At 53.9% G+C, this 15,015-nt stretch overlaps 1 protein-coding gene and 1 long non-coding RNA gene across 2 annotated transcripts; one reads left to right on the forward strand and one right to left on the reverse strand.

Annotated features, from left to right (window-relative positions):
• Positions 1-650: 650 nt before the first annotated feature.
• LOC135578957 (uncharacterized) lies at positions 651-12,946 on the reverse strand. The gene is made up of 2 exons (XR_010471064.1): positions 12,614-12,946; positions 651-9,404 (listed from the first exon to the last, which is right to left on the reverse strand). It is a non-coding gene; the product is annotated as an uncharacterized LOC135578957 (long non-coding RNA).
• On the forward strand, positions 11,185-15,009 carry POMC (proopiomelanocortin). Its single transcript, XM_065055557.1, has 3 exons — positions 11,185-11,357; positions 12,920-13,105; positions 14,031-15,009. Exons 1-3 carry the CDS (start codon positions 11,235-11,237, stop codon positions 14,676-14,678), a joined length of 957 nt encoding a protein of 318 aa, XP_064911629.1. The 5' UTR covers positions 11,185-11,234; the 3' UTR covers positions 14,679-15,009.
• The last annotated feature ends 6 nt before the right edge of the window (positions 15,010-15,015 follow it).

The raw sequence follows: 15,015 nt of genomic DNA on the forward strand, positions 1-15,015 counted from the left end.
CCCGGAGCTTCTCTTCTCCAGCTGAACACCCCAACTCTCTCAGCCTGTCCCCCAGCAGAGCTGTTCCAGCCTCGCATCACTTCTGTGGCCCTAAATGAGGTTGAAGCATCCTCGCAGGAGCTGTGCCAGCCCAGCGTGCAGCCAGCCTGGACAGCAGTGCTGCATAAAGCACGGAGGGAAGAGGGACCCTGAGATCATCCTGCAAAGCTCTGCCGTGAGGGACACCAAGAAGTGCTGTGTGAAGGGACACCACAGGCAGAGGATGGGAAAATGGGGCTGTAGGCAAGGGGAAGCCAGAGAAAGGTCATTGAAGGGAAGGGAGGAGTGATGGTCCATCTAGACATGATGAACGTGAAGACCATTCAGTGCTGACACTTCTCTTTGGGCTGGATCCCACCACTGCACCAGCAAACCCCACTTCCCCACCACAAGATTTGTTCATCTGGCCAGATGTATTTACCCTCCAGGCTTGTCCTGAGCCACCCCATGGCCAGTGGAGAAAATAAGGATGTGAAGGTAGACACCAGCATGACTAAAAGGTGAATTGCACCCCATAGCCATCTCTTTATGGGGTGGTTTGGGGGATGTTGGGGCAGTGAATCAATATCTTACTCATGAATGGCAGTCAAGAGCTCCTCAGCACAATGAGCTGAAGACCAGCTTTCCTTTATTGCACACGAGTGGATAGACATTTAACGTGCTCGTCTATAATGAAATCCATTATCCTTGTCTTTCACGGAGGCCCTACAGTTCTGGTTCCCCCTTTTCATGGCCAGTCGTGGTGGGGAGGAGGGATGAAGCCACGTACAGCCTGACCCTTTGTGCAACCACTCAGGAGGCACTTTCCCCGTAAATGTTTGGGCTCCTAAATGGATCTGACCTCCCTCCTCCAGCCCCTTTCCCTTTCATTTTCTTCTCCCTATTATTTTAAAAACCAGCCCTCATCCGGATCATTAGCGTCAGAGGCGGAGACGGGCGCCAAGCGCCACATGGAAGAGGCGAACGTACATTTTGTTCAATGCCCCCTTGAGTGGCATTTTGCTCAAGGCTGCTCCTTCACAAAGGGAGACGTGAAAATGGTCCCTGCTGGTAGCTCATCGCCAGCTGCCCCGACAGGGCTCGCTGCAAAGCTGCCTCTTCAGGGAGACAAAGAGTAGCCATTTCTTCTGCCTTCCATTGATGTCTGAGTTGTTTGGGGAGCATTTAGAGAAAAAGGGGGAGCGCGGAAGGGAGGGAGGGGGGAATTCAATGAGAGAGTCTCGGTGATGCTAATAGAGATAAATGGCTCTGAAAGACCCAAGGTTGAGCACTCCACGTTTGGTCTGTTCATCTTCAGCATCCTTCCCCGCTCTTTGTGGGGACGTCAGCTACAACCCCTCCATTGGTCCAGGATTTCTGGTCTCATCCAGAAAGGAAGTGAGGAAGCAGACTCAAGTTGTGCCAGGGGAGGTTGAGGTTGGATGTGGGGAACAATTTCTTCCCCAAAGGGCTGTGGGGCATTGGAACAGGCTGCCCAGGGCAGTGCTGGAGTCACCAGCCCTGGAGAGGTTGAACAGATGGAGATGAGGTTCTCAGGGACACGGGGTAGTGGCGGGCCAAAATTACTGTATGATTCTATGATTAATTGAAGCCAACACTAGGAGAGCTGGGTACTCCTTGGCCAACTCTTTCGCAAGCCATAGATGCAGATCACACAACCCTGTTTGTTTTCAAGCATCCTGGTGAGCAGCTGTTGTAGAGCATCCTTCTCTCCCTCAAGATCATTGAGTTCAACCATTCCTCCACCCCTGGCACTGCCCTATGCCCCTGAGAACCTCATGTCCGTCTGTCCAGCCCTCCAGGGGTGGTGACTCCAGCACTGCCCTGGGCAGCCTGTCCCAATGCCCCACAGCCCTTTGGGGAAGAAATTGTTCCCAGATCCAACCTCAACCTCCCCTGGTGCACTTGAGGCCATTTCCTCTCATCCATGTCTTCTGCTTCCTCGCAAATGTAGGAATGCACAACATTTCTCTGGGTATCAAAATTATTGTATTGCTACCCCATCCCAAATCCCACTCCATCTGCTTCTCGCTGTAGTTTCTGGAGAGATGAGGTCCCCACCACCGTCGCCCACGTGCTGCAGCTTCTCCAACCTTCAACAGCTCACGCGCTCTGCGTGCAAACAGCCCACCAGCTCTCACATGGTCTCTCTTTGAGGAAGAAATGTCAAAAACTGCAATACTTCTCCATTTCTTGTTCCTGTGCAATGGAGTGAAGAGATGGTCCAGGTAACCCTGGATAAGCTCCCATCATTCACTATGTCCTAGAGGAAAAGACAGACTAATCCAACCCTACCCACCCCAGTCTCTTAGGATTGCAATGACTCGGATTAGCTCCCACCACTAACACAAATAATTGGTATTTTGCTATAAAATAATAAGCAGTAAGAGGCAGTTCAGAGGTTCTGAAGACCAGGGAACCCCAAATCAGAGTAAACTTTAGTGCTGCTCCACTGCCCACACTCATGCTCCACAAATATCACCAAAAGCTGTACCCTGAGGTACAGGGTCCATAGGTTTCAAGGGCTCACGCTCTCCACCAGCCCCAAGCTCTGGACACAAAACTGCCCCAGGATGCCCTGCCTGGGGTAATCCTGGCCTGGGGAGGGCATGGGGGGCACTGGGGGCATTGGATGGAGATTTAGGATCCAGCTGGAGCTGCGGAGATGTGCTCAGGAAGGCACCGCAGGTCTTGGGGCTGCTTTGGGATCCGGCTCTGCCCGGGGTCTTTGCTAAGCTCCTTCGCCCTTAATCCAGCCCTGAGAGCACCAGCCCTGGGCAGGGGCAGCATCGCGAAGGGACGAGCGACACTGTTCGTGCTCCTCTCTCAGCCCCCTCCAGCCTCCCAAATCCCCCTCCCATCCTCTCTTCCCTCCTGCAACTTCAGTGTGGGATGTAAAGAGAGTTGAGGTCACAGAAAGAAGGAAAGTGGGACATGGCTGAGCATCCCGTGGGCTGGAGAAGGGGCTGGTGCAGTTCTCTTCCTGTGGGACCCTGGAACGCAGCAGAGTTACAGGGATGAAGTCCCCGCGGGGCTCCTAAACCCTGCTGAAAGCCGGTTCCTCCCCTCTAAGAAGCTGTAATCCCTCTTAGGGGCACAGGCAATAATCGGGGATTTGGCTCTGGGTGTGCAAATGCGTCTGTGTGTGTCTGCGTGTATATGACTGGCTCCAAAAAGAAAATGTGAATGAGGAAAGAAAATGTTGAATCGGACAGTTTTGGGTTCCTAAACTCACGTCTCCTATTGCCCTGGGGCTGGGGTGCACACGTGCCAGGCAGGGGGGGCAATCCCATCCCCAAGGGAGGGCAGGATTTGTCCCCAGCACTTTTAGCCACCCAAAAGTCAGGCAGCTCCTCCCAGTCCGTGGTCTGGGCTGGCTCTGCTGTCACTGGAGAAGAAGCCACATCCCAGGGGCACGTCCATGTTCTCGGATGGGTGACAGGGACCCGAGGACCTGCTCCAGGCAGGAGGGATGTCCCCAGGGCACCCCCTTGAGAGGGTCATGGCTGTGCCCCTACCCCAGCCAAAGATTTGCTGATCCTGTCGTTCCAGCCCAGACAACAGGACAATTTCCAAACCCAGGAGTTGAAATGAGATTCATTCAGACTAAAATAAGGTGCAATATTTACTGTATTTACTGACTGGTGGGTTTGGTCTTTTTTTATTCCCGGCAGCTGTAATTGAGCAAGAAGTGCACCTTGCAGGGGTTCTCCTATGCAACACGATACCTCGTTCCTGAGAGCTCCTTGCACCATCAGCCTGAAGGGCAACTGCCTTCCTCTCGCCCTCCCGTCTGCTCTGAGCGGTTCCTCAAGAGAAAAGGGACTTATTCCTCCCTAAGCCATCATTCCCTGCTGGGGGTTACAGCCCCAAAGCCCTTGTGACCGTCTCACTGCTCCTACAGCACACTCGCTCTGAGACATCTGTGTCTTTCCTGTACTGGGGATGCCCAGTGGTTACTTTGATCCTCTGCATTTCCAAGAAAGAAAGTCAACTGTATTTCCCCCAAAAACTCTTAATGAGGGGGACATAAATAGCAACAGATGGGGCTCAGGACCATTAGTTTCTGTTTTGTAGCACTGTGCATGCAGGAATGGGGGCATGGAGGGGCTGTGAGCCCTGGTGATGCCTGGTGGCACTTGGTGATACCTGGTGATGCTTGGTGATGTTCTGGTGATGCCTGGTGATAACTGATAATGCCCTGGTGATGTCCTGATGATGCTTGGACTTGCCCTGCTGATGCCTGGTGGCACCTGGTGATACCTGGTGATGTCTGGTGGCACCTGGTGACACCCTGATGATGCCCTGGTAATGCCCTGGTGGTGCCTGGTGATGTCCTGGTAATGGCCTGGTGATGCTTGGTTACATCTGATGATGCCCTGGTGCTGCCTAGTGACACCTGATTATGCCTGGTCATGCCTGGTGATGGTCTGGTGATACCCTGGTGATGTCCTGGTGATGTCCTGGTGGTGCCCTGATGTTGTGCTTCTCGCATCCCAGTGAGGAAAATCTGGCACACATGAGAAAACTAGGTGCACTGGAGAAAGGTCACGGTGGTATTTGTCCTTTCACTGCTGTCCAAGGAGATTGGTGTTGAGGGGCAAAACCAGGACAAACAAGAACTGTAATGTCTGTGCTCAACTGCCAGATTAGTGATTGTTTCTGAAGCTGAGAGCCTCTTCTGAGCCAGCTTGCTCCTCACTAGGGAATGCCATTGCCTTGATCCCTTGGAGGGCTCCAGGAGAAAGGCAGGTGTAACAGGAATAAAGCCGCAGAAAACTCGGGTCGGCTCAGTTGTGATTGCCGAGATGAGCCCGACTCCAACTTTCCAAACCCATGGAAAATCAAGCTGCAGACTCCTGTTTTAATTTCTGATGGGATCAAGATGGAGCTGCAGGACACTTCCAACCAAAATGATTCTATGGCAGATAGGATGAGAGGAAACGGCCTCAAGTTGCACCAGGGGAGGTTGAGGTTGGATGTGGGGAACAATTTCTTCCCCAAAGGGCTGTGGGGCATTGGAACAGGCTGCCCAGGGCAGTGCTGGAGTCACCAGCCCTGGAGGGTTGGACAGACGGACATGAGGTTCTCAGGACATGGGGCAGCGCCAGGGGTGGGGAATGGTTGGACTCAATTATCTTGAGGATCTTTTCCAACCAAAATTATTCTGCTATTCTATGACAGGGCTTCCCCAAAAAAAGATTTTGCCAGTTGGGATGAACTTTCTGCCTGGAAAAATCAAGATGAGAAAGACAAGGGAATTCTGGAGGTGCCAGAACATGTGATCATTTTCCAGCCTACCAATATTTGGGGGAATTCAGCCACAACGGGGGATAAATGTGCCAAGAGGTGCTCAAAGCCTGCTGTGCAAACCAACAGCTTCCCTAGAGAGAACTCTCCGTATGCAGAGCTGCATGTCCAAAATGACAAGTGTTCCCTCATCTGCTTTTCCAGGCTGCTTTCCCCAGCATCTTTTGGGGTCACGCACACCCCTCCCCAGGTGCAGACGGTCTTGCTCCTCCTGCCTTTGGCTCTGCTCACCGGCTACATCTGCAGCAAGACCAACTGCTGCGTGGGAGCATCCCCAGACATCACACCATGGCCACCCAAAGCCCTTTCACCCACAGCTCCCCGAGTCTCTGGGTCCCCATCAAGCTCAGCTCAGTGCAAAACCAGTGCCACACACCTCGTCCTGGTGCAAGATGTGCAGCTGGTACCCACCAGAGCATCATTTCTAAGGGAGATCAGGGTCTTGAAGGATGATCAGGAGCTGCTAAGCAACAACGAGCACCTTTTAAAACACTTGTGTCATTGGAAACGTTGCTCCTATAATTAAAAAAACGCTGCATTTCTTGACAGAGCAAGGACATGGGCTGTGCAGCTCCCAGCCGAGGATGCCGTAGGTGCTGGAAATCGAATGGCTTGAAGCAAACTCTAGAAAAGATTGTGAAAAAAGAAATCCGTGGAGGGTTATTAAGCACAGTGACCCACAGATCGCCCTGGGCATGCGCTGCAGAGATGTGTCCTTTTACCACAAACTTGGAAGAGCAGCAGAAACAAACCTGTTCGAGCTGTAAAGGTTCTTGTCCCTGCAGGAGCTTCATTGGGGACAGGTTTTGCTGCAGCCTTGCATGGGTCCTGCAATGATAGTCGGTGCATGATCTGTCCAGCAGGGTGATGTGACTCAAGTTTTTCGCAAATATCAAGAAGAAAAGAGGATGCCAGGAAATGCCTACAAGCAAAAATACCAGAAGTAACCTCAGAAAATACCTATGAGCAAAAATAGCAAAAGTAATCGCAGAAAATACCTACAAGCAAATAGATCAGAGTGATGTCGTTCAGATCCCAAAATGCCTTTAGCTGCCTCTTCCTAGAGAAGTGCCCAATTTTGGTTCTAATCAGAGAGAATCAGGCACAATTAGAGATTTTTGCATGTAAGCAGGGTTAGGAAAAGTCATTGGCTTTAGGCAGAGCAGCAATGAGTCCTAACAGCTCCCATGCCACACAATCATTTCTTCTTCATTTTAGGTCTGATCTTGATTTCATCAATGTCAGGAGGAAAATCAGTTGATGCCAGTAGAGAGGAAAAGTCTCCTCTCTCTCTGATAAAACACATATGTGCCATATTTCTTTTTCTACTGGAGGCTGCCCTGAGCTGCTCTTGCTGTGGAGCTCAGCACCTTCACGAGAACTTAAACCTGGTACCAGGTGGTTGATGGGCCAAGGAATGGGTGGTGGGATTCCCAGCCCTTAAATTCAGAGCTGCTCTTGCTGTGGAGCTCAGCACCTTCATGAGAACTTAAGCTTGGTACCAGGTGGTTGATGAGCCAAGGAATGGGTGGTGGGATTCCCAGCCCTTAACTTCAGAGCTGCTCTTGCTCCTCCGAGAAGATACAACCAAGCAAGCAGCAGCATTGTTCTCCAGGAGCAAGGTGCATGACTTGTATTCCATTGACTTCCACGGACTCAGGGCAGACATGGGTGGTTTCAGATGGGACCCCTTGATCCAAGCCAGCTGGAAACCACATTTCTGGGTGTCCACATAGTTGCTCACCTCCATTTAGGCACCCAAAAAGGCCCTGGTCCTATGGGTGATCTACCAGTCTCTGGATCCAAGGCTTAGTTTTACCATCAGTAAGTCTTTTCTGGATTTAAAATCTTCAAAGGATGGAGATATAGATAGTTTTATGGTGGTGATCCAACTGGGTCTTCTTCTGGATGTCTCCTGGGTCTTTGCTCACTATACCCTGCACAAGCCCTTAATGCAACCACCTTGTGGATCCATCCTTATCCCATTTCACAAACATAAGATGAAGATGGTCCAGATGCACCAGAGTCCTCAGCACCACCAGCTGCACCCGGGCGGGAGCAGAAATGGGTGCTGAGCCCAGGAGACCTGGGTCAACATCCTGCAGGGAATCTGTCCCCAGGTAACAGGGAAGGGGACTGTCTCAGCACCCAAAGGCACGTGGCTGCGCCAAAGGGACATGTAGCTCCTAGGACAGACCATCGTGGCCATCATGACGTTTTGGGAAGCCACAGAGCACCTCTTGCCCCCTTGACGCTGGTGTTTGGAACCGGGCGGGACGGCAGCTCCACGTCCCATGGGATTTGAGCACAGTTGTGACATACGCACGGCGGCTCATTCACACCCAGGTGAGACCTCTTCTCCAAATTAAATCGGAAAGGCCAGAAATCACGCGGCTAATGAACCCGTTCACCCACGGATGCCTCACCCTCGTGTCCAGCCCTGCCGGGAAAGGGCTGCACGCCCTGAGTGTGTGGCTGTTATGGGGACAAGGTCATGATGAAGCCATCAGATCTCATTCAAGGCACTCCTAAAGTGGAGTGGAGAAGATCCCTGTGGGCTTGTGTTGCTGTTGGCCACCCTCAGAGCCAGGGATGAAGGATGCTGCTCTCGCAGTATAATTATATGGTCCTGGATGCTCTTCAGCTCTCCCCTGCTCAGGGAGAAGAAAGAAGAGTCATAATTCTCCCTGCGGGAGGGTCCTTTTCTTCTTGTCTTGGCTTCCCACCACTCCCATTCATCTGCCTGGGAGCCGGCTGCATCCACTAATCACTTACACACTGGACACCCTTTGGAAAAAAAGGAAGAAATTGTACTAAAAAGATTTTGTAATAAAAGATGAGTATCCTGCTGTTACACTGGGAACAGTCCAGCACTGGGAGGGGGAACTGCTCACACCAGCATCCCAGTTGCAAGGGTGGCACTCTTGCATCCTCCTGAGATGCTGGGGTACCGACATCCCCAGGAGATGCTGAGCTCCCCGGCACTGAGAGGTTGAGCTCCAGTTGTGGTTGTCACCAGGAGGAAGGACTGAAAGCACGGGTGGTGAGACCAGTGAGGATGGAGGTATCGGACACAAAGCTATGGCAGAGGATGCTTCATCTCAGCCCTTCACCTGCAGTCGCTCTGCTCACCGAGGTTTCCTAAACAGATTTTGCATCTTCCTTATAAACATAAGCCACTCAGATTGGCCTAATGAAGATGAAAGAGCCTTTAAAGTGGGAATCATAGCTCCGGTTTGGGCCATAAAGTATCTCAGAATAGCTCTCTGTCATGGAAAAATATTGCCGATGGGGGGATCCGTCAGGGAGGACGGAGGCAGCTGACGCAGTTGCAGGTGCTGGGGTGAGATGTGGATGATCTGGGGATGGATTTGGGGAGGACATGGGGTCTGGAGAAGATGTGAACCAAACTGAAATGCTGCAGAGGGTATTCCTTGAACCTCTGGTGCTTTACCTCATTAGTAACCCCTCTCTGGAGGGTTTCACCCCGTCCCAGGGTACGTGGGTGGATCTGTTGCATCCTGAAATCCCTTGGCAAGGAGATGCATATCTGAGCCCTCTGAGGGACAAACCATGTCCTGTTTCTTCTCAGCTTCTTCTCTCTCCTAAGGCAGATGTCTGGACGAAGAGGCTCAGCCACACTCTGGGTCCCTCCAGTCCCAGCATCCCGCTCATGGGCTGCTCTCCCCCGGGGTGGCTCCTCTCCCTCCAGAAGACTGTATCGAGCAAAGTAGGAGGAAATTCTTCTCCCACCCAAGATGAGACCACACGTGCTCCCTGCTGCTACGATCGTGGACAAACCCCTGTGTGTGGCTTTGCTGTTCCCTGCAGCTTGTCTTCTCATAAGCATGTGAAGCAACAACTGTCCGTCATACGAGCTGGGGAGAAGGACCCCCACAGCCCATGTCCAGCTCTTGCCTGAGCCCAGACATGACAAAAGTCACTGTTAAGTGCTCCAGAAGAATGGTCCAGCCTTCAAGGGCCACCTTGGCATCACACGCTGAGGATGGAAAATCCCGATGCAGATGTTTTTCTCCACTTGCGTAAGCCCACAGCTGGAAAAGAAAAAAGACCTTAAAAATCTTAAAATCATCACCTGATCCTTATATGTGGCTGAGAACCAATGTCACCACAACGGGATGCTTGTGGACAGCAGCCAGTGGAGGGGAAGAGCAAGGTTAGAGGCAAATCCACCTAAAACATGCAAGACACAGGGTGCAAAAGCCCTGCAAACCCTGGTAAACCTGCTCTGAACAGTGTTCTGCTGCTGCTAAACTTCCCATGTGAGGCTTGGCGGGGTTTTGGGACGTGGTTTTAGCCCAAATGACCTCCAGAGCAGAGTCAGGAGTTAGCAAAGCCCCAGCCATCCGCAGGGGTGGTCTGCACGTCGCCATCCTCTTTTGGATGGAAAATAGAGCTGAGCCCTCCAGGCGTGAGCCAGCTGGCCTGAGGCGGCTGGGGACCTGGCACCGGATGAGTTTCCCCATCATTCCAGCCTCCTTGGTCCCTTCATCACCCCCAGGCCCCTTCCAAGGTTCTATCCTGCACCAAACATGTTGTAGAGGATGGAGCATCCCTCCTGCTAGCCCATGTAAGGCTTGGACAAGGAGTATGAAGGAGCCTCCTGGAAGCCAGCACAGCTCTTACATATAGACTAGCCAAGGCCAACCCTACAGAAAACATGAGTCATAGAACCATTTTGGTTGGAAAAGACCTTTGAGATCATTGAGTCCAAGTGTTACCCCAACATTGGCACTGCCCCATGTCCTGAGAACCTCATGTCCGTCTGTCCAACCCTCCAGGGCTGGTGACTCCAGCACTGCCCTGGGCAGCCTGTTCCAATGCCCCACAGCCCTTTGGGGAAGAAATTGTTCCCCACATCCAACCTCAACCTCCCCTGGCGCAACTTGAGGCCGTTTCCTCTGCTCCTGGCGCTTGTTCCTGGGGAGCAGAGCCCGACCCCCCCGGCTCCAAGCTCCTTTCAGGCAGTTCAGAGATCAGAAGGTCTCCCCTCAGCTCCTGTTCTCCAGCTGAACCCCCCAGGTCCCTCAGCCGCTCCATCACACTTGTGCTCCAGCCCCTCACCAGCTCCGGTCCCTTCTCTCCACTCGCTCCAGCACCTCAAGGCCTTTCTTGGTGTGAGGGGCCCAGAACTGCCCCAAGATTTGAGGTGTGAGCCCAGTCCCGCTGGGTTTCACATCCCTGTGCAACAGGGAAAGCGTCCACAGCCCAAAACTGGTCCAGCTCAAGCAGAGCAGGGAGAATGGGGCTTGTCTTGGGTGCAGAAAGGGAGCACTGAGCCTGGCCCAGCCTCACCCTGCTTGACCTCACTTTCTCCCTACACCATAAAGACCTGGCCATGCTCTGGAAGAGCCACCCCCCAGGCTGGAAAACTCTCTCCCGATGCTTTCACCCCAAAGCCGGTGGCCACAGGACTCCCCAGCACGGCAGGCAGAGATGCCCAGCCGCTGCTGACCCGAGAGGTTTGTTTTTCACCAAATCCCCTTTATTTCACTGCAAGACAACCGCAAACCCTTGGCGCCCATGGGAGCACCAAGCCCTCCCACACCAGAGCCTAAGAGTGACGGACACTCCTGTCCGGTGCGTCAGTAATAAACAACCCGTGCCAAACTCATCGCCGTGGCTTGTATTCTGAAAAAGACTTTCCACCCTCCCCCCCGCCTCCTCCCCCGGCTCCAAAGCTGCAAATGCAATTAGCAGCATCGTCCGTAAAAACTTTACTGGCTGCGGTTCGTGGAGAGATGCTAATCCCCCCATCCGCCGCGGGGCCGGATCCGGCAGGCGCCCGTCGTTTGCTCATCTTTTGTTCGGTACCTGGAGCGGTCCCTCTCGCCCCCCCCCCCCCGCCTTCCCTCCGCAGACGGATGCAATCGGCGCCGTGGGGGGGTATAAAAAGCCAGTGGGTCCAGCGGTTGGGTGGCAGATGCTCTCCGGGAGAAGGGGACGGAGGACGCACGGCAGCCGTCGGGCTCCCACCCCACCCGCAGGTAAACCCCCCAATAACCAACCACCTAACACTGGGGGGCTCCTCGATGTGTTTTGGGGTGCGTGGGGTGGGGGGAGAAGGAACTCTCCAAATATATGGGAGAGGTGGACGGCGGGGATCAGTGGCGGCGGGCGCCACGGTGGGTGGCAGGGGTTTTGCAGGAAGGGATGGGCAATACAACAAATAAACAAATCAAACAAATAAATACAACATCCCCTTCCCTCTCTGCCTCCGCTTTACGACCCCCTCGCCTGCGCTTATTGTCGGGTTTATTTGCATTACTGGGTGTTAACATGTTACGGAAGTGCTGTTGTGCTGTGGAGTCCTGAGCAGCGACACCCACAAATTTGGTCAGACGACAGAGAGATATTTCTGTTTAAATCTGGCCTGTCTTGTTTTATTCCCCTTGCTGAACTGCTATTTACCACCCTAAATCCAGGGTCTTTTTTTCCCCCTGCCAAACAAAGTTCCCCTCCGTCCAGCTCGACCTGGTGGCTCTAAAACCAGAGGGGAGGGTCAGCTCTCCCTTCCAGACACACATTTTGGGCCAAAATGAGATATTCCATCTGTTTTCTTTCAATGTGGGATGGGGTTTTGCTCCTTGCAGCATGAGGGAAGATGAGACACGAGCGTCAACTGAGTTAAATATGGATTTTGGGGAAAGAGTTGGGGTTTGCAGAGAGAAAGCAACCCGGGCATCCTTCGGGACCCTCAGCTGCATCCTGGGGGACCAACCCCAACCTCATCCTTGTCGGCACAGCAGCAACAACCCTCCAGCCCCCCAGTTTTTGCCAGATTTTGGGTTAATTTTGGAAGCCCCGTGGGCACGCCACATCCCAAACCCCACCATAGCCCTTCCCAAAAGCCAAGCCAATTCCAATATTATTTCTTGTAAAATACTCACGTCTCACTCTCCTAATCCTAATTTAATATCATTTGCAGCCATGCCTCCCACCACGCCGCAGTTTTGCAGCTGCTCGAGGGGCATCGCAGGACAGGTTAGGAAGGAGTATATATTCATTTTTTAGAGGACTCGGTTTGCAAGCCATGAGTGGTTGGCAAGGAATGAAACCTGAAGGCAGGTCTCTGACACTTTCCCCTTGCAGCATCACTCATCTTTATGGGGTTTTTCGGAGGCGGCTGCAATCCCCACCGACAGCCGTTGTCACCGACGGTAGCGGTGACAAAGGACCTGGGCTCCAAAGAGACGTTTTTCTGTTGGGAAGGATAAAGGAAGAGACAGAGCGGGGATGTTACCTGGTTTTTGGTGCAGAGCAGAGCGATGCGGGCGCAGCTTCATCCCTTTTCCGTGCCTCAGTTTCCCCACCGGTGGAAAACAGTCCCCCCAAGGTGACAGCGAGGAGCATCCCTTGAGGATGGAGGAAAACTCTGCAGAAGGAGGGCTTGGCAGCACTAACGCGTCTCGCATGGGACGGGCAAAGGGACAGGGCTGGGGGGGCTCAGCTGGGGGGACCCCACCCCTGCAACCCCAGCAGAGGCGACTTCGACAAGGTGGTTGCAATGAAGAATAAAAGAGGGGGTTTCTTATTTTTCTCCCCATAGTTCCTGCACGGTTCCCAGACCCAAAGCCCCTCGCGCCCCCCCGGGAGCCCAGCGGCGATGCCGAGCGCGCTGTGGGGCAGCCTGCCCGTGCTGCTGGGGCTGCTGCTCTGGCACCCCACTGGTGCCACTGGTCCGTGCTGGGAGAGCAGCAGGTGCCAGGACCTCACCAGTGACAGCGGCGTTCTGGTAAGCTTGGGGACGGCGATTGCCATCTGGTTGCTTTGGGTTCTGACCCCCCCAGGGACTGGCACAGTGGGCTGGGGGTGGAGGTGACAGGGACTGTGTCACCACGGGGGGACCTGCATTGATGTGGGTTTGCACCCAGTGACCCACAGGTTTCGGGGGGCTTGTGCCTCTCGGCTTCACACTGGGGGACGATGCTAAAATAAGTTTTTGAGCTTTTCATCCCTCCTGCGTTGGAGTCTCCTTCTGTGCAGACATTCCAACCCGCCTGGACACCTTCCTGTGTAACCTCATCTGGGTGTTCCTGCTCCATGGGGGGATTGCACTGGATGAGCTTTCCAGGGCCCTTCCAACCCCTGACACTCTGGGATTCTGTGATTCTATGATCCTGCATGTGATGAAGTAGCAATTTGAGTATCAGGTTCACCCCATGGGTGCTCACGGAGGGTGATGCTGACAGCAGCTCAGATGACAAGTTTGCTCCAGGGTCCCCACAGAGGGGGCTGTGCCCATCTCTCAGTAGTGTTTCCAGCCACCCAGGGCTGCTTTGGTGCCTGGGCATGATGCTGAGCCATCAAAGGTCCTCACCAAGTGAGTGGCACTGCATGGGGACCTCAGTGGGGCACAAACATCTTGTGAAAGACCCACTCTGTGCAAGCAACACCCTGCAAAGCCTCCCTAGGTGATCATAGAATCATAGCTTCATGGAATAGTTCGTGTTGAAGGGACCTTCACAGCTCCCCCAGTGCCACCCCCACCGTGAGCAGGGACATCTGCACCAGCTCAGGGTGCTCAGAGCCCCGTCCAGCCTGGCCTGGGATGTCTCCAGGGATGGTTCATCTACCACCTCTCTGGCCAACCTGGGCCAGGCTCTTACCATCCTCAATGTGATGTCCTCCCCCTTCCCACCCCTCTTTCCCCGCTCCAGGCGTGCGTGGCAGCGTGCCGAGCCGACCTGTCGGCCGAGGCTCCTGTCTACCCGGGCAACGGGCACCTCCAGCCCCTCTCCGAGAGCATCCGCAAGTACGTCATGAGCCATTTTCGCTGGAACAAGTTCGGCCGGAGGAACAGCAGCAGCGGCGGGGGCCACAAACGGGATGAGGCGGTGGCGGGGAACCCAGCCCCGGCATTGCTCCCCGCCACCCCACCGCCCCGCCGCGAGGAGGAGGAGGAGGGAACAGGGCTGGAGCGGGAGGAAGGCAAACGCTCGTACTCCATGGAGCACTTTCGCTGGGGCAAGCCGGTGGGACGCAAGAGGAGACCCATCAAGGTCTATCCCAATGGGGTGGAGGAGGAGTCGGCTGAGAGCTACCCCATGGAGTTCCGGAGGGAGCTGGTGCTCGGCGGCACCGGGGCACTGCCCGGCGAGGAGGAGGAGGAGGAGGAGGAGGAAAGCCAGGAGGAAGAGGAGGAGAAGAAGGCCGGCGGGTCCTACCGCATGCGCCATTTCCGTTGGCACGCACCCTTGAAGGACAAGCGCTACGGGGGCTTCATGACCTCGGAGCACGGCCAGACCCCGCTAGTGACTCTCTTCAAAAACGCCATCGTCAAAAGCGCCTACAAGAAGGGGCAGTGATGGGGGGGAGAGCCCAAGAGGCGTCCTGCCCTCCCCCTTCGCTTTAGCGTCCCGCTGGCATGTGTTTCACTTAGACATCACTCCTTATGTCCTTCTTAATTGTTACTCCAAGGGGGGGTGCTCCCGGGTGTCACCGGGTGGGAACAGGATTGGGATAAAGACGTGGCTGGACACGCACGGGGATGGGGGGGATGATGCCCAGCTGGGAGCACGCTGGATGATTTTCATATATTTTCACTGAGCTGTACAATACTGTAAATGATGGGTTAAAAGAATTCTAAAACAATTCTAAAAAAATTAAAAAACAATAATAAAGTTTTTTGCAAGCTAAGCAGGT

The sequence above is a fragment of the Columba livia genome, chromosome 3, assembly GCF_036013475.1.
Source record: "Columba livia isolate bColLiv1 breed racing homer chromosome 3, bColLiv1.pat.W.v2, whole genome shotgun sequence".
NCBI classification, from domain to species: Eukaryota; Metazoa; Chordata; class Aves; order Columbiformes; family Columbidae; genus Columba; species Columba livia.

Coding starts and splice junctions, on each gene's coding strand:
- POMC (XM_065055557.1), top strand. CDS start 11,235: ATGCAATCGGCGCCGTGGGGGGGTATAAAAAGCCAGTGGGTCCAGCGG. Junction 11,358..12,919: donor GGCTCCCACCCCACCCGCAG/GTAAACCCCCCA, acceptor TTCTCCCCATAG/TTCCTGCACGGTTCCCAGAC. Junction 13,106..14,030: donor CCAGTGACAGCGGCGTTCTG/GTAAGCTTGGGG, acceptor TCCCCGCTCCAG/GCGTGCGTGGCAGCGTGCCG.